This window comes from Octopus sinensis, linkage group LG8 (genome assembly GCF_006345805.1).
Source record: "Octopus sinensis linkage group LG8, ASM634580v1, whole genome shotgun sequence".
Lineage (NCBI taxonomy): Eukaryota > Metazoa > Mollusca > Cephalopoda > Octopoda > Octopodidae > Octopus > Octopus sinensis.
In genome coordinates this window covers 88,760,085-88,780,084 of record NC_043004.1, presented here as the reverse complement: position 1 = coordinate 88,780,084, position 20,000 = coordinate 88,760,085, and the positions used below count along the sequence as shown (strand labels likewise).

General features: G+C 36.8%; 1 protein-coding gene across 1 annotated transcript in view; it reads right to left on the bottom strand.

Annotated features, from left to right (window-relative positions):
* The window catches only part of LOC115214976 (gamma-aminobutyric acid receptor alpha-like), a 679,148-nt gene that overhangs the window by 156,183 nt on the left and 502,965 nt on the right, over nt 1–20,000 (bottom strand). Inside the window, exon 7 of the mRNA XM_029784076.2 lies at nt 4,647–4,867. Within this exon, the coding sequence (XP_029639936.1) occupies nt 4,647–4,867 (221 nt within the window). The remainder of the gene's footprint in view (nt 1–4,646; nt 4,868–20,000) is intronic.

The window sequence follows — 20,000 nt, the reverse complement described above, 5'->3', positions numbered from 1 at the left end:
AAGCAAAGTAGTAAAAAATAATGGCGGCATCGACAACAAAACATGGCTAATAAAACGAAGGAAAAACATCATTCACAAACAATGGTAAACATTATAATGTTTATAATGTTTAATAGTCAGTTATAACAACTATGATACGACGACGAAAAGTGTGTGTATGTATGTATATAATTTACAATACATAATATATATATATATATATATATATATATGTAATATAATAGATTTGCACAGGTAAACACATACATACATACATACATATATATATATATATATATATATATATATATATATATTCTTTTATTATTTTACTTGTTCCAGTCATTTGACTGTGGCCATGCTGGAGCACTGCCTTTTACTAGAAGAAATCGACCACAGGCCTTATTGTTTGTAAGCCTGCTACTTATTCTATCGGGCTGTCTGTCGAACCGCTAAGTCACGGGGACGTAAACACACTAACATCAGTTGTCAAGCGACTGTGTGGGGATAAACACAGACACAGAGACACCTAGATATAAATATATAAAAATATATATATATATGTATGTATATATATATATGTGTATATCTATATATGTATGTATATATGTATATGTATAATATGTATATATGTATATATGTGTATATATATATATATACATATATATATATATGTATATGCAGGCATATATGTATATATTTATGATTTTATATATATATATGTATATATATATATGTGTGTGTATATATACACACACATACACACACACACACACATATATATTGATGGAGGTGCCTAGTCTAGTGTTTAAGCTGTTGCTCTCACAATCGTAATACAGTAATTTCGATTCCCAGACCGGGTATAGCGATGTATTCTTAGGCAAAATACTTTATTTCTCGATGCTCCAGTCGACTCACCTGCAAATAAGTTACCCTGCGACCAACCGGCTTCCTGTTCAGGGGGAATGTTGTAATCTGGGTCACGTATACGTCATGGAACCCGATTACCCGTGTAAAAAGACAGATACGTCACGAGAGCCGGAAGAAATGCTGTTAAGCATTTTGTATCTGGGGTCCAAACGATTCTGCTAGTTCAGTGCCTTTAATAAACCTCTCTATAATAGTCAAGTCGATTGTATGATATTTTATTAGTTTAACGATATTTCAACAGTATGTCTGTCTTAGTCAAGTACAAAATAAGAAGTGATAAAAATACAAAATTACAGAAATTTAAACGTAAAGTATGAACGAGAGCAACCAGCGTCCACACATTGATGGAATGATAATAATAATAATAATAATAATAATAATAATAATAATAATAATAATAATAATAATAATAATAATCCTTTCTACTATAGGCACAAGGCCCGAAATTTGCGGGAGGAGACCAGTTGATTACATAGACACCAATGTTTCACTGGTACTTAATTTATCGACCCCGAAAGGATGAAAGGCAAAGTCGACGCCAGCGAATTTTGAACGTAAAGACGGACGAAATGCCGATAAATATTTTTCCCGGCGTTCTAACGATTCTGCCAGTTCACCGTCTTTAATAATAATAATAATAATAATAATAATAATAATGATGATGATGATGATGATGATGATGAGGACGTGTTCTTCGTTGCTATGACCAGTCGGTAGCCGAAGTCACAGAAATACTAATATAACCCAGCAGGACAACGGGAAAATAACTCTCAAAAACTGGAACATCTACAATTTCCTCTGAGCATTTTAAATTTCCCTCAAAATAAGTTAAGAAACTTATATATCTACAGTTTTCTCAGGATGAACACACAAACGATCATCTTTAAAAACTTTAATATCTGCAACTTCCGTGAATATCTATTCTTTCGTTTCTCCCTGACTATTCGAAAATGTAAACATACTTTTTATTGAAATAACGCTACAGTTTTCTCTGTTCGGACATACAAACGATCATCCTTAGAAAATACTGAAACTTTAATATCTATAATTTCCTGTGAAAATTTTAATCCTTCTTTTCTCCCTGACTACTCGAATATGTAAACATACATTTTATTGCAACAACATTATTAAACGCGCGATAAAAATTAAGGAGATAAGCATCTGCCAATATACACAAACTGCACAATTACAAAAACTGTAAACCATAATAAAACTATAAAAAGTAAAAAATTCAAAAATACAATGATGAAATATATATATTATATATATATATATATACATACATACACATACACACACACACACACACATATATATAATTACTACTACTACTACTACTACTACTACTACTACTACTACTACTACTACTACTATTATTATTATCATTATTATTAGTACTATTATTATGTGAGAGAGCAGTGCATGCCATCAAAGTGACACTGGGGTAAAATATACGAATCCCATCATGACTACCCGTCTGATGAAGGTACACTAGGCACATGCATCACAACCATATGTGCGCGACATGGTAAGCTCATATCAAGATAAACAGCACATGACCATGCAGGTGGGGCCCAGTTAGAGGTTTCTTCTGGTTGAGTAACCCATCCTGCTCAAAAGGTCCCTGAATAGGGTTGTTTAAGGATGTTGAACGAGACACCCATGTTTCCAGAGGTGAATTTTTCAAATCCCAAAGAATCTCTCTCAACACATGGCTATGATGCTTCCTAACTACTTCTGCTCATGGTCAGAGATGCACATATCAAACTTCCTGAAGCACAATATATCAGTGTGGAATACGAATCTCCAATTATACCACTCTAATGGAGTACTGACCACAACAGATATTAATATCATTTTCGAAGGTGACTCACACCTTTAACTTTTTGCATAGCCCTAATATCCCTTACAAGTGAACTTAACAGAACAGGGCATGGATATAAAATTGGCGACAAGAAAATAAGTCACCTGTACTCTGTGGCAAAGACGTATTGTGAAAACAATCAGTGATAACATCGGGATGGAACTTGGGTTTGATAACTGTGTCATGGTCTGAAGACCTCGCATTCAGTGGTGTTGGATGCTGTCACAGTTATAAAAGAAGTCGAGCAGGAACAAACTTCCAAATACCTCGGAATAAAGGAGGACTCTGGCATTCAGCATGCAAGCACGAAAGAGATGAGGAAGGAATATTACAGGAGAGTTTGAGTAGTCCTAAAATCCTAGTTAAATGCATGTAACAAAGTGTTAGCTACAAATTCCTTGGCAGTTCCGATTGTTATTTACAGTTTCAATGTGATGAACTGGAATATAAACGAAATAAGGAAGACTGACGGGAAAATCCGTAAGCTGCTGATTTGCAACAGGATACACCACCCAAAAGCAGACGCAGATTGTTTTTACCAACCCAGAGCTCAAGGAGGTCGAGACGAAATCCAATTTGAAATCTCGTACAAAACCACCACAATTGGACTGGAAAAGTATTTTAAAACATCTAACGACTGGAAGCTAAAGCTAGTTGAAAACCACGAAAGACGTAAGAAGCTTCATTCTGTTATGAAGGAAAGCAAGAAATTTTCAAGTGAGTTTATGCATTATATCTAGATTGAACAGCTTGATGGAAGCGCGGAATCTGTAGTTGCAAAGAGGTGAAATCAATGTCAAAGTAAAATGCCTTGAGCAATTGGCTGATAGGTGGGAACAAAAACCTTTGCGTGGCAAATATGTGGTCCGTATCAAACAAACTGATGTAGACCAGACGCACACCCATCAGTGAGTACAGTGCTTTGGGCTAAAGGCAGAGAGTGAAGGCTTTATCTTGGTTGCTCAAGACCAGAGCTTATTGACCCAGCACTATCATGTCAATGTGATGAAAAATGGAGTAGACCCAAAGTGCCGATATTGCAACGATGAGATTGAAGCAGTGGAACACCTAATCTCTGGATGTAAGTTTTAGCACCTGTAGAGTACAAATCAAGACATGACAAACAGAGTTGACCAATATCTACATTGGTTAATGTGTTGGCATTATAAAATGAAATCTGCAGACAAATGGTACAAGTACCACCCCGAGGATGTAACTGAAGGAGAAAATGTAACGATTCTTTGGGTCTTTCCAGTATGTACACATCGGAACGTCAAAGCAAATAAATCAGATATTGTTGTGAAAGACCAAAACAATAAAGTATGTATATTGATTCATATGAGCATACTCTGCGACCGTAACATCTCGGCAAAAGACTTTGATAAGCTCAGATAATATAAAAATTTGCTAATCGAATTCGAAAAGATGTGGCATCTCAAGACAGTTACAATACCAGTGATTATAGGGGCACTTGAAATGATCAAAAAAGGAGCTGAAAATTATTCCTGGCTTACCATCCACGCGCGAAGTGTAAAAGATTGTCTTAACTGGTACATCGCACGTATTGAGAAGAGTATTGTCGCTGTGAATTTTATTTCCTTCCTCCCTCTATTTTCTTTGTTTACTTTTTTTATTTTTATCTTACCTTTTTCTCTCTGTCTTTCTTCCCCTTTTCTCTATTACATGACTTTGTAAATGAACAATCTGGTGTGTTTATTTTAATGACCTACCAATGTGTACAATGCGTTTCTTTGCCCTAGGTATCAAGAAGCCACTCGGCAACAAATGGAAACAGAATTGAAAGAAGATGATAATGAAAATAATAACATATTTGACAGCGAAAATAATAGACGATATAAAAACCAATTATTACCTTTGGGAAAACAGAATCGTACCATTTCTGTTGAGACGAATAAATTTATTTGGCGTCGTTATTGTGTGCAGATATGACCTCCGACCGTTAAAGAACACAGTGTCTGGATGCCAAATTCTCTCAAGGAATTTAATGCTCAGAGAAATGTTCTCTCTATTCATGTTGGAAGCCAATCGTTTATCTTCCCAAAGCTGTCGATAATAGCAATCCATCGAATATACCTGCCAAAAAGAAACAAAACAATAATAGAGAAAGAATGAGAGAGTTAGAGAAAAAGAAAGAAAGAGAGACAGAGAGAATGAGACAGATAAAAGGAATCTTGTAAATCTTGGTAAATCCTCAAACAACAAAACGAGAACAATAACGGAAATACAGAAGAGAAAAGATTAGGAGAAAGGAGGAGGGATGGGGAGAAACAAACAAATATGGCAGTATGATTAAAAAAGAACCCGCTTCGTAACCACATGGTTTCGAGTTTAGTTCCACTACTCGGTACCTTGGGAAAGTGTATTTTACTATAAGCCCGGACCGACCTACGCATTTTGAGTAAATTTGGTTGACGGAAACTGTGTAGAAGCCCCTTATATTCTTGTATACACATACATGTATATGTATATAGCTATGTATATGTGTGCGTGTCTTTGTGTTTGTGTTTATCAACCTACACCGCTTGACAACCAGGGTCGGTTTGTGTACGTCCCCGTAACTTAGCAGTTCAGCAAAAGAATCTTGTGGAATAAGTACCAGACTTCAAAAACATATAGGGGTCAATGTATTTGACTAAAAGCAGTGGTTCTCAACCATTTCTTTTTAGCAATGGCTCCTTTAAGCTCCTATGTATTCTCCCCCTATAACCATTTAATGTTTAAAAACTAATTTTATAGATACTTCTTTCAGAATTCCTATTTTCTTTTTCACACACTCACTCGTGTGTGTTTGCAGCATCACTCTCTGAGGGTATATGTGACCAGAGACATACTGAACTATGTCAGGCGTACTAACAATTCTGTCAGTCCACCGCCTGTAATAATAATAATAATAATAATAATAATATAATAATAATAATAATAATAATAATAATAATAATAATGATAATAAATGCCCTGATGCAGTACCAGGCAGTGGCTCTCATGGCTTCTGATCTTAACTGATTGGAAGTGTTATCATGTACATTGTTTTGTCTTGATATAAAAGATGGGCTACAGCAAATATTCTGCTCAATACCACAGATTTGCTTGTCAGTTGTTTGACCTTAACCAGTTGACCATGTCCCTTAGTGGCTGACGATATGTGCATCTCTGATCACGAGCAGAAGTAGTGGGGGAGCATCATAGCCATGTGTTGAGAGGGATTATTTGGGGTTTGAATAGTTCACCTCTGGAAACATGGGTGGTTCTTTCAACATCCTTAAACAACCCTTATTCAGGGACCGTTTGAGCGGGATGGGCTACTCAACCTGAAGAAAATTCTAACTGGGCCCCACCTGCAAGGTCATGCGCTAATTATCTTCAGATGAGATCACCATGTCACGCACATATGGTTGTGATGCATGTGCCTAGTGTACCCTTATCAGACGGGTAGTCATGATGGGTATATTGGGCTTCGTATATTTTACCCCAGTGTCACTTTGATGGCATGAACTGCTCTCTCACTCAATAATAATAATAATAATGATAATAATAATAAGAAGAAGAATGATGATGATGATGATAATAATAATAATAATAATAATAATAATAATATAATAATAATAATAATAATAATAATAATAACCATGTGTTGAGATGGATCCTTTGGGGTCTGGATAATTCACCTCTGGAAACTTGGGTGTTTTGTTCAACATCCTTAAACAACCCTTATTCAGGGACCGTTTGAGCGGGATGGGCTACTCAACCTGAAGAAAATTCTAACTGGGCCCCACCTGCAAGGTCATGCGCTAATTATCTTCAGATGAGATCACCATGTCACGCACATATGGTTGTGATGCATGTGCCTAGTGTACCCTTATCAGACGGGTAGTCATGATGGGTATATTGGGCTTCGTATATTTTACCCCAGTGTCACTTTGATGGCATGAACTGCTCTCTCACTCAATAATAATAATAATAATGATAATAATAATAAGAAGAAGAATGATGATGATGATGATAATAATAATAATAATAATAATAATAATAATAATAATAATAATAATAATAATAATAATAATAACCATGTGTTGAGATGGATCCTTTGGGGTCTGGATAATTCACCTCTGGAAACTTGGGTGTTTTGTTCAACATCCTTAAACAACCCTTATTCAGGGACCTTTTGAGCGGGATGGGCTACTCGACCTGATGAGAATTCTAACTGAGCCCCACCTGTATGGTCATGCACTGTTTATCTTGACATGAAATCACCATGTCACCAAAGTAAGGAAACCTTGCTAGTGACAATTAGGAAAAAGGACGTATTGAAAGCAGAGAAAGAAAAAAGAAAAACAAAGGAAGTGCAAAAACGACATGAAGCAGAATTACGCAAGAAGGGACCACACAATCGATTCCATGCAGCCACAACAGAAGTTGCTGGAAAAATAAGATGGGATCGGCTGATGAAAGGAACACTAAAAAAAGAGACCGAGAGCACTATACTTGCAGCGCAAGAGCACGAACTGGAGGGCCCGCCTTTGGAATTAGCGTCTCCGCTGTGCCGCATCTGCAATAGAGCGGATGAAACTATTGCCCATATCACGAACGAACGTCTTAGACTTGCCCCAAACCACTACAAGTTGTGGTGACTCAACTAGGTAGCAAAAGTGCTATGTTGGAAACTATGTGAAAGATGGGGGCTAGAGAGAAGCAAGACGTGATATGAGCAGAAACCGCAGAGAGTGGAAGAGTGAGAGACTAGCAAAATCCTCTGGGATTTCTCAATCCAAACAGATCAGGTGCTAGAGCATAACAGACCGGACTCACTGGTAGTGGACAAGGTGAACTACATATGCTATATAGTTGATGTTGCATGCCCCTTCAACTCGCGAATAGTCAAGAAGGAAGGCGAGAAGATAGTTAGACACAACCCTCTTAAGGATTCAGGCTATGTTTCCGGACTGAGGATACCATCAGTATACCTTCCAGCAGTCTGTGTGTGTGTCATTGTGTCGGTGTTTGTTCCCCACAAGCGTTGGTGTATTTACGTCCCCATCACTTAGGAATTCGGCAAAAGAGACCGATAGAATAAGTACAAAGCTTAACAAAAGAAAACTGAAAAAGTATTTGGGTTTATTCATTAGATTAAAATTCTTCAAGTGGTGCCCCAGCATGGCCGCAGTCTAATGACTGAAACAAGCAAAAGCTAAAAATAACAAAAATAATTATTAAAAAGTAAGGAAGTTAGAGAAGGGCGTATGATCATTTGGTGGGAGCCTTCAAAAGTGGCATTGTGCGTGTGCTTGTCTATGTATGTCCGAACATAAATTTTACATAGGGTTGATAATATAATTGTGCTCAACAGCTGTTTCATTAACAGTAAACATCATTATTTATATAACTACGAAGTTCAGATACACCACGCATTTATATTTTTTATGCATATGCACCAATCCTATCTACCCCACCACAAACGCTTATATATATGGCGATTTTCTCCTCCGTCTTCTCTTCCTTGGATCTTTCCTTTTCCTATGTTTCTGACGAAGAGTCCCGCTCGAAACGTTAATTTTTCTTTCTTTCCTTTCCTGAGCGTCCAATAACACTATACTTGTTCCACGTCCTCGCCTTGTGTTTTCTCTTTGTGTTTTCATGTTTGGATTAACTATAATATATATATATATATATATATATATATATAATATATATATATATATATATATATATATATATATATATATATATATATATATATATGTATATATATATGTAAAATACGTACACACGCTGGCTGGGCACATTTGCGTAGTGATCCACACACATGCATATGTAAATGCGTAATTTTTAGTAATATTTGCATTGATTATTCCAAATACCACACAGGACATAAAAATAGTTTAAGAACCACCATAACATATATATGCATGCGTAGTATATATATATATATATATATATATAATATGTAAAGAATAATGTTAACTAATGCATAAAATACGTTGTCCACCTTATACTACAAAACTATGTATACTATGATGAATATATTTACAATATGCAGAATGAATTACAAACTGATAATCACTCACGCACGTACATAGACACGTAGAGATAGAGAAGGAAAAGAGAGACAGGGAGAACAAGAGAGGGATAGAATGAGATACAGAGTGAGAGGGAATGAGTATGAAAAATAAGGAGAGAGAATGAAGGATGTTATTGTCGATGTGTTTGTTGCATGGTCCCAGGTCAGATGTAATCGATAAGATTTATGGCACTGAAAATATTGCAGCGTTGGCCGTCTATCGTTGTTTTTTTTGCTATCCAGACATACTGTATCTAGTTTTATCGTATTATCTAACGTGTATTTAATTTTTGCTTTTTTTGTAGCTAGTTTAGTGCAAAGTGAGGAGGTGATTTGAACGTTATTGTTTCTAGCACGCCGAAGGCAGCGAACAGACGGAGTCGTTAGCACGCCATGCAAAATGCTTAGCGGCATTTCATCCGTCTTTACATTGTGATGAGTTCAAATTCCGTTGATGTCGACTTTGCTTTTCTTCATTCGGGGTCGACAAAATAAAGTACCAGTTGAATACTGGGCTCGTTGCAATCGGCTATCTCCATTACCATACCAAAATTTCAGGCCTTGTGCCTATAGTAGACAGAATTTTTTGAAGCACGTGGGGAGGAAGGGATACTCTTTACTCTTTTACTTGTTTCAGTCATTTGACTGTGGCCATGCTGGAGCACCGCCTTTAGTCGAACAAATCGACCCCAGGACTTATTCTTTGTAAGCCTAGTACTTATTCTATCGGTCACTTTTGCCGGACCGCTAAGTTACGAGGACGTAAACGCAGCAGCATCGGTTGTCAAGCGATGTTTGGGAGGGGACAAACACAGACACACAAACATATACACACACATACATATATATACATATATATGACGGGCGTCTTTCAGTTTCCGTCTACCAAATCCACTCACAAGGCTTTGGTCGGCCCGAGGCTATAGTAGAAGACACTTGTCCAAGGTGCCACGCAGTGGGACTGAATCCGGCACTATGTGGTTGGTAAGCAAGCTACTTACCACACAGCCACCCTAACCCTACGCCTATATATATATATATATATATATATATATATATATATATATATATATATATATATATATATATATATATATATATATATATATATATATATATATTATATATGCAGATTGCTCAAGGTATTTCGGGGTATACCTTTTTGGGGTCATTGCTGCGTTTTTTGCTAACTCTGTATAATCTTTGTTTCAGAAAATATTAATGGTAGACCCACAGCTTACTCAAGAAATGAAGAGGCATGGTGTTATTGTGGTTATAAAGGCTTAGCATAGCGAATTAGAAATATCTCGATTTAAAAAATTTTTCAGATCTTTCGTCTACAAAGTTTTTAAGGAGCTAGAAACTGAAGATGGAAACATATCACCAGTATCAAAGCATAAAAAAGCATTCTAAGCGCTCTGAAATCATCAGAACACCTGAATTTATCCTGCAAGTTCAACCGACTATTGATTACAATCCTTGAAAGTCCATGAGGTTAATTGCAAAAGATCTTCAAGTGTCAAAAGGAACAGTCAGAAATGTTGTCCACAAAGACATCTTATATGATGAGGAAAGGTCAATTTGTCAGAAAAAAGCAAAAGAAAATCACTACATCAGATCTAAAAGGCTCTTAAACAAACTGAAAAATCCGGCAGAAGATTTGATTTGGTTTTTCTCAATCTAGAAAAACTTCGACCAAGATCAAAATGTTAACAGAAGAAATGACAGATGGCTATGTGCAGACCCTTCTGAAGTTCCGAGTGTTATGTATACAAAATTTCCTGCAACTATCATTGTTTTAGGGGTTGTCAGCAATGAAGGACATATGATGCCTCCTTACTTCTTTCCACAAGGCCTTAGAGTTAACTCTGTCACCTACATTGAGGTCCTGGAAATAATTGTTAAACCCTGGATAGACAGTGTGTGCAGTAGAAAGCCATACGCGTTATAGTAAGATGCAATGGAAGGCCATATGTGTCTCAGTTATTATCTGTTATTATATAGCTGTTTTTTTTTATAAACATAAATCTGTCTTCAAATATCTTACGCACCCTGTATATAAGGAGAGAGATAAAAGTGGCGAAGCGTGTATGGATTATTAGTTTTTTTAAAAGTAATTGTCTCATTAAGGTGGCGAACTGTCAGAATCGTTAGCATGCCGGACAAAATGCGTAGAGGCATTTCATCTATCTTTATATTCTGAGTTCAAATTCCGCCGAAGATGGCTTTGCAGTTCACCCCTTACTGTGTCAGTAAAGTAAGTACAAGTTAACCGCTGATTTTGGTTCTCGTTCCTCCCTGCCCACAATAAATTTCCGTTATTGTGCGTATATCAGAGATTATTGCTCTGTAAAGTAAACCCGGCGATTAAAGTATTCTGTATTATAGGTGAACCAGAAAGTTTGAAAGATATTTATAATGGCTCAAAATTCAGATTACCTGGTTTTCATAGCGTGTAGGTGAGCGAAATTTCAACAAGTGTGGCTGTGTAGCAAGAAGCTTGCTTCCAAACTACATGGTTCTAGGTTCAACGCCACAGCGTCTACTGTTACCTCTTACGAGTGGATTTGATAGAGAGAAGCTGAAAGGCCATATATATATATATAATAGATATAAAAAATACAAAATGGGACAAGAACGCAAAACATCCGGACAGCTAGGTGATACAAAGATGGGACAACAAAACATCCAGTTAGATGATACACGTTATATGTATATATTATATAACGATATAATATAATGGTTTATACAACTTTGTGGAATGTTTGTACATCGTCTTTAGTTTAGTTTCAGTCGCTGTTATATAATACAGAAGTAGTCAAAGGCTATTATTAAAGGTAGAGTGGGGCCTATTTGATACTACATTGCATCTGATTTAAGTGAAACCTGACAGCCGAATGAAAACCGAGGTATTGTACCGCCCGTGGAATTGTTCTGGCTCTATAACATATTTGCTTTGAAAACCAAACTAACGAAATGAGATTGTGAAACGCCTGTTATTTTAAAACATAAACCAAAAGACGAGAGAGACATACACAAGTCAAACACAGACTTCCTTTATCTATCTATCTATCTATCTATCTATCTATCTATCTATCATCTATCTATCTATCTATCTATCTATCTATCTATCTATCTATCTATCTATCTATCTGTCTATCTATCTATCTATCTATCTGCCTGTCTTTCTCTTCTTATCTAATTTTCTCCTTCGAATAATAGCGGATGCAGTTCGCAAGGGATTATAAACAATAAACTATACAGGCGGTCATTGCTCATCTTTTATTCATATGTAAAAGAGATATTTCCTCTATTATCTTCTTACGGTGAGTTATGTTTATTTTTGCCTGCAGTCTGATAGTTAAGTCTTCCAGACTGCAGCTAACATTTTCACACTTCATTTATCATACCGAGAACCGGTGGGGCGGAGGGGAGTTTTCTGGAGCTTCGTATAGAAGAGACATTTATATAATATTGCTGTCTTCAACGATGAAGATTGTCGTATGAATTCACTAGAAATATTTATATATTTATTATTATTTAATTTACAGCTGAAGATTTTGGTTTAGACGTAAGAGAACCGGTTTAAGTTCTTAACATATATAGTTTACTTACTTTGATCTGTGAGTTTATATATTTAGTACCAGTAATATATTCAATATATTACGTTATAAATTCAATCAACTAAATACTATCTGGCTCCTCATCTCCAGGGAAATGATGATTTAAAAGCAGAAGTAGAATAGGAAATCAATTTGAAAACTGTAGAACGATATAACTTTAACTTTAGAAAATCTGAAAATTCAGTTTAAATATAATAAATAGCATTTTCTACAACGTGTGTTGGATTCTGATTTCATTCATTGACGACATAGACATAGAAATACATACATACATTCATATCTACCTGCCTACATATATACATACATACATACATACATACCTACATATTTACATACATACATGCATGCATACATGCCTACATGCGTATTTATTTGTATATCTGTTCAGTAGATCAAATACCTCTTAGTTATATTGGTTTCAAATTTTGGCACTAGGCCAGCAATTTCTGGCTAGCAAGCGGTAAGTCGATTACAACGATTCCAACATTGTGTGATACTTATATTATCGATGTCAGCTGGTACTCATTTTATCGACCTCGGTGATCAATTGTTACTTATTTTATCAACTCCAGTGATCAGCTGGTACCCATTTTATCGACTCCACTGCTCAGCAGGTATTTATTTCATTGAACCAATTGTTTAGCTGGTACTTGCTTTATCGACCCTACTGCTCCACTGGTACTCATTTTATCGACCCCACTGCTCAGTTGGTACTCATTTTATCGATCCCACTGCTCAGTTGGTACTCATTTTACCGACCCCACTGCTCAGTTGGTACTCATTTTATCGACCCCACTGCTCAGTTGGTATTTATTTCATCGACCCCAGTGCTCAGCTAGTACTCATTTTGTCGAGCCCAGTGCTCAGCTGGTAATTTATTTTATAGACCATAGTGCTCAACTGGTACTTATTTTATCGACCCCACTGCTCAACTGGTACTTTTATCGACCCCACTGCTTAACAGGTAGTCATTTTATCGACCTCAGTGCTCAACTGGAAGTTATATTATCGACACCGGGCAAATGGTGTCACATCATCGGCGTGTTAGCGATTATGCTCACTTAACACCTTGGTTTCGAATTTTGGCACAAGGTCAGCAATTTCGGGGCAGTGGTTAAATCAGTTACGTTGGACCCTAGTGTTCAACTGATATTTATTTTATCGACCCCAAAAAGATGAAAGGCAAAGTTGACCCTGCCTTAAGTGTCAGTTCTTTTAAATTCTGGTACTTATTTTATCAGCCTATAGGCTGTGTGGTAATTAGCTTGCTTACCAACCACATGGTTCCGGGTTCAGTTCTACTGCGGGGGCACCTTGGGCAACTGTCTTCTACTATAGCCTCAGGCCGACCAAAGACTTGCGAGTGGATTTGGTAGACGGAAACTGAAAGAAACCTGTCATATATATGTATATATATATGTGTGTATGTGTGTGTCTATGTTTGTGTATTTGTGTTTGTCCCCCCAACATCGCTTGACAACCGATGTTGGTGTGTTTACGTCCCCGTAACTTAGCGGTTCGGCAAAAGAGACCGATAGAATAAGTACTAGGCTTACAAAGAATAAGTCCTGGGGTCGATTTGCTCGACTAAAGGCGGTGCTCCAGTATAGCCACAGTCACATGACTGAAACAAGTAAAAGAGAGTAAAATGAGAGTCAATGTTTTGCTGAAACCCTGGACTACGAGAACTCCACCAGTTGTCAGATACACACACACACACACACACACACACACACACACACACACACACACACACACACACACACACATACACACACACAAGACGGGCTTCGAAACTCTTTTCGTCTACCAAATTCACTTGCGAACTAGTTCTCGACCCGGGGCTATTGAAAAAGGCACTTGCTCAAGTGAAACTGAACCGACAACCTTGTAGTTGCGAAAAGAGCTTCTCAGTCACACAGCAATGTACGCGTCGTATATAATACACTCACACACACACACAAACGCACACACACCACACACACACACACAGACACACACAAACACACACACGCACACACACACATGTATATACAAATGCACCTGAATACACGCACATAAATTGATACACATAAATGATATACATACATGTACACGAATATATATACATATACATACGCATATATAATTATGAAGGACGTTTGTATTTCTTTTACAAGTTAATTAATATGAAACGTGTTAAAACAGATGTATTTTGGAAAGATTATTTGCCAATAAAACACAAAGGCAAATCTTTTTTATTTCATTTCTTTTTATTGCTATCAGTTAATTAGTTAACTAATCAACTATCAATTATTTGATCAATCGTTTGATCAATCAATCAGTTGATTCGTCAGAATCCTTTCGTCACACATTGTGACTACTTTATTGATGACGTGTTCTCATCTGCACTTGTCTTTGCTAATGTGCTAATATACACCTCCTGTTAATTCTCGAACTGATTATTCCGTTTCTGCTGCTGTATTAAGTATTTAGTGTTTGTACAGTTTTGAAATGTGTGTATACTTGTTCTTAACCAGATCAAGCCGAAACTGTCGCTAGGAGCTAGGATCACCAAGCATAGATTGGCATATTTTGGTCATGTTATGGGGAGAAAATCCCCGGAGAAGGATATCATGCTCGGAATGGTCAGTGGCACGAGAGGAAGAAGCCGACCAAGAACCCGCTGGCTTGACACCATCAAGAGTGAAATGGGAATGGCCATTATCACCAGAGATTTGCATGCCGTGAATGAAGTCTTGTGTGTGCGTTATTCTTTCACGGGGTTAGCAAAAGCAGAATAGATATGCTTTATTATTCCAGCCATCGTGAAGTTCACAGACTGTGATGAAATCAATAGGTTGATTCAAATGATCAATTAATGAAAAAAAATTGAAGCAAACTCTTGATTAGCTAATTAGTATTCTAATTATGTGACAATGCTAAAAAGAATGGCAAAACGACTGTATGTATGTATGTATGTATGTATGTATGTATGTATGTATGTATGTATGTATGTATGTATGTATGTCGTTATTCAGTTTTATTTCAAGATTTCTTGCCAATCGTGGAAGAACCGGTTTCTAACCTAAATACTAGGCTCCTTCATTTGAATTTCATCAACATCAACACAGTGTTTTTTGTATGTATGTATGTATGTATGTATGTATGTATGTATGTGCAGATTTGTATGTATGTATGTATGTGCAGATTTGTATGTATGTATGTATGTATGTAAGTGCAGGTTTGTATGTTTTGTTTTATGTATATATTCTCATGAATATACTTGCATATCTAGACAAGCTCATATATACTTAAATGTGTGTATTCATGTATATCTGTATGTATGTATTTATGCATGTCTGTTTGTATGTATGTTGGTATTTATGCTTGCATGTGTGTGCATGTGTGTACGCGGATATGCGGGTAGAGAGAGACAGAGACAGATAGCTAAATAGAGAGAGAGCATATCAATCACTTGGCGGCAGTTCGTACCAACTCTCGAGGAAAAGGGGAGATACTGTCAAGAGTCAGCTATAAAAAATTGACACGCTATTAAGTAAAAGACATTCTGATTGTCTGACGAAAAGAGGACAGTTGCAGACACGTGTTTCAACTTCAACATGTGTCACCAATATAACAGTTGTTCTACCTTAGCTGTTCCAGAACGAAAGTGAAATTCATAATTCTTAAGATTATTTCTCTTTCTCAATTGGAGTTGATATCAATTGCCAACAAACGATTGGTCTACCATCTCAGGAGGCGGAGTTAATTTCACTAAAGCAAGTACTTTTCTTGTATGATATTTAATATACCTATATTCGTCTTTGTTGCCCAAATACATGCCACAGGCCACTTTCGAGTATTTCCCTTACTATTCTAACATTCAGTGGTAAGAGGTAGTCGTCCTCCCAGTGCTGTGACGAACGAACCGGTGAACAAGAAAAACATACACTGAATATGTGCCGTCGATGATGTCCGGAACACTAGCGCAGCTTCTAATTCATTACTGAATGGACACATGCACACAAAAATACATACATACATACATACATACATACATACATACATACATACATACAATCATACATACGTACATACATGCATACATACATACACACATACATACATACACATCTATTTATACGTGTATAAATGAGCTTTGATTTTAAGCGAAACTAGACTAGTATAGTGATCTCGGTGTATGGAACTGTGATTCCTTGTTGCAGCAAGGGGTTTTTAACTCTTGTTTCTAGCAATGTAGGTGCTACGCTGCACCGTCACAATTAGTGACAACTGAATTTTTCCTTTTTTGGTTTTATATTGCATATAGCCGCCTTCGTTATATATATATATATATATATATCACGTGATCACGTGACTGACCAGACCATCAGATGTTGTTACACATCGCTGGTCACAATGCGTTCGCATTGTTTTAGCCTTCGAACGACGCCACCCCGCTGGCTAAGCGAGCAGGCCAACAGAAGAAAGTGGTAAAGAGTACAGCAGGGATCACCACCCCCTGCCGGAGCATCGTGGAGCTTTTAGGTGTTTTCGCTCAATAAACACACACAACGCCCGGTCTGGGAATCGAAACCGCGATCCTCCGACCGCGAGTCCGCTGCCCTAACCACTGATATATATATATATATATATATATAATATATATATATATAATATATATATAATATATATATATATATTATATATATATATATATATATATATATATATATATATGCATATATGTATATATGTATGTATGTATATGTATTCATGACGCCACTGGCCACTACTCTTTCTTAGCTAGTTTTTGTTTTATTTTGATCAGGAATTTGCTCATTCAGAACTTATTTGATGCAGTAACAACATCATGAATACGAGGATTTTCACGTGTATAGGAAATCAATAAGGATGTCATTTATGGAGAGACAAAGCAATAATATTTATAGGAATATGGGCATAGTTTCACAAAAAAATCTAACTATATTCTTGTCAGAGTTTGACTAGCACTTCAGCACGAAAACCCAGGCCCTTAAGCCACTTAAGCAGCTTTACAGCAAATAAATAGCATATATAAATGGTATTGATTTTTTTATGGAAATAGAAAGGATTTGAACACGTGAGCACACGGTCAATGTTTAAATACTGTAACACATTTTGTACGAAACTCATTATTCATTGATCCTTAAATTCACGACGATGTCTTCTCGGAAGCAAATTTTCCTCAAATCGTCCTCGACAGTCTCTCTCTCTCTCTCTCTCTCTCTCTCTCTCTCTCTCTCTCTACTCTTTTACTTGTTTCAGTCATTTGACTGTGGCCATGCTGGAGCACCGCATTTAGTCCAGCAAATCGACCCCAGGACTTATTCTTTGTAAGCCTAGTACTTATTCTATCGGTCTCTTGGCTGAACCGCCAAGTTACGGGGACGTTAACACACTAGCATCGGTTGTCAAGCGATGTTGGGGGACAAACACAGACACCCAAACATACACACACACGCACACACATATATATATAAACATATATAAGACGGGCTTCTTTCAGTTTCTGTCAACCAAATCCACTCACAAGGCTTTGGTCGGCCCAAGGCTATAGTAGAAGACACTTGCCCAAGGTGTCACGCAGTGGGACTGAACCTGGAACCATGTGGTTGGTAAGCAAGCTAATTACCACACAGCCAATCCTACGCCTTTTTATTTTTTATAAAAGGGATATCTTGCAAAATATAGTTTGAATAAAAGACAGGGTGTTGTCAAGGTTGGAGCGCCTTTGACAATAAGACTAAGTCTAAGAATGAGTCTAAGAAGAGGTTAGAGAACAACTGCAACAAAAACGCTGAAACTCCAAGCAGCTTCATTATCTTTATGTGAGAGTTATTACGAAAAGAGAAAAAGAGACAAACTAACAGATGGGAAACTACGGAGAAAAAATACGCCATGTTTGAAGGAAGAAAATGTTCAACTTAATATGTATGTACAGTCTTTTTTGTTTTTGCAGAATAGATTTGCTTATGATTGGAAAGAACCTCATCTATTACTGTCTCCGAGGACGAGATAGAAGAATAAAGGAGAATAGTTTCAAAATCATTCTAAATATGTTTTTGTTTTTTTTTCTTTTTTGAAAAAAATAGATGACGATGAAGTTGAAATTGAAATTAAAATTAGTGAAAAATTAATCAAAATGTAGAAAGGGAGTTATTGGAATTCAAGTAATATATTTTGAAAGTAGTGGAAGGAAAGAAAAACATCTAGATTGATATATTGAAATGTAAAGAAAGAAATAAAAGGGGTGGGGAGAGGAATGGAAGCAAGAAAGATGCAATGCAATTCAATTTACTACTATGAGTGGGTGGAGTCTCCGTCAATTTCGACGAAGAGCATGATATCAGTTGTGATACTAAACGAGTTACCTCCTCGTAAGCTTAACGTGTAAAGTGACTTGATATGGGTACCCTTCCATCAGGGTTAGGGGTAGGGTCGAACCAATGGGAAACCAATGCATTACAGGTTACTCTAGCAGAGAGAGGGAGAGAGAGAGAAATATGATGAAAGTCAGAGAGAAGAAGAGTGGAAGAAGAAGAAGAAGAAGAAGAAGAAGAAGAAGAAGAAAAAGAAGAAAATAATCCGATTATTGAACTGATAGTTTATTTCTCCTTTTGAGTTCATGTTAAGAACACTTCCTTTTTTTGAGAGGAGAGAGGAGAGAGAGAAAAAGAGAGAAGAGAGAGAGAAAGAAAGAGAGAGACAAACAGACAGTCAGACTGACAGACAGACAGACAGACAAAGAAGAAAAAATAATAGAAATGACATCAGTACTTGACTGACATTTTGTTTCCTGACACTGAAAGGCGACTAAGTTGATCCGGTGAGATTTGAACTCAGATCACCGACAGTCGGAACAAATACCATGCCAGAAAGAATCTCGCATGATCCTCAAAGAGTTCCACCAGTTTGCATCCTGAATTTATGCTTCATATACACATATATATGTTTGTGTGTATGTGTACATGCGTATGTATGTGTGTATGTGTGTTAATTGTGTCATTCCATAAATAATGCGTTTTTTTTTCAATTGCATAAACTAAGGGAGGGGAACAGGATAAACTACCTGCATCAACTTGCTATATAAGCAGGTAACACTTTTACCTTGTCCTTATTCTTAGCGCAAGTTTTGAAGAGTGCAGTTCGATTTTAACATATATTTTTTCAAAGTTATAATGAAAGTGACAAAAGAGCATATTCGGCATATTTTGTTTTATGTGTTCAATAAAGGCAACAACGCAACGGAAAGTGCGAGGAATATTAATGCAGTATATGGGGATCGGACAATAATTGTAAGCCAGTGTCAACGGTGGTTCCAGAGATTCCGAGCCAGAAACTACAGACTAGAAAACGAGCCTCGTCCTGGAAGATCTATACAGCTGGATGAGGACGTCCTGCAAACCCCGGTGGAACAAAATCCCATCTTAACTGTTGAGGAACTAGCAGAGAAGCTTGAATTTGTTCAACCATTCATGGAGACCTGCATGCTATCGGAAAAGTC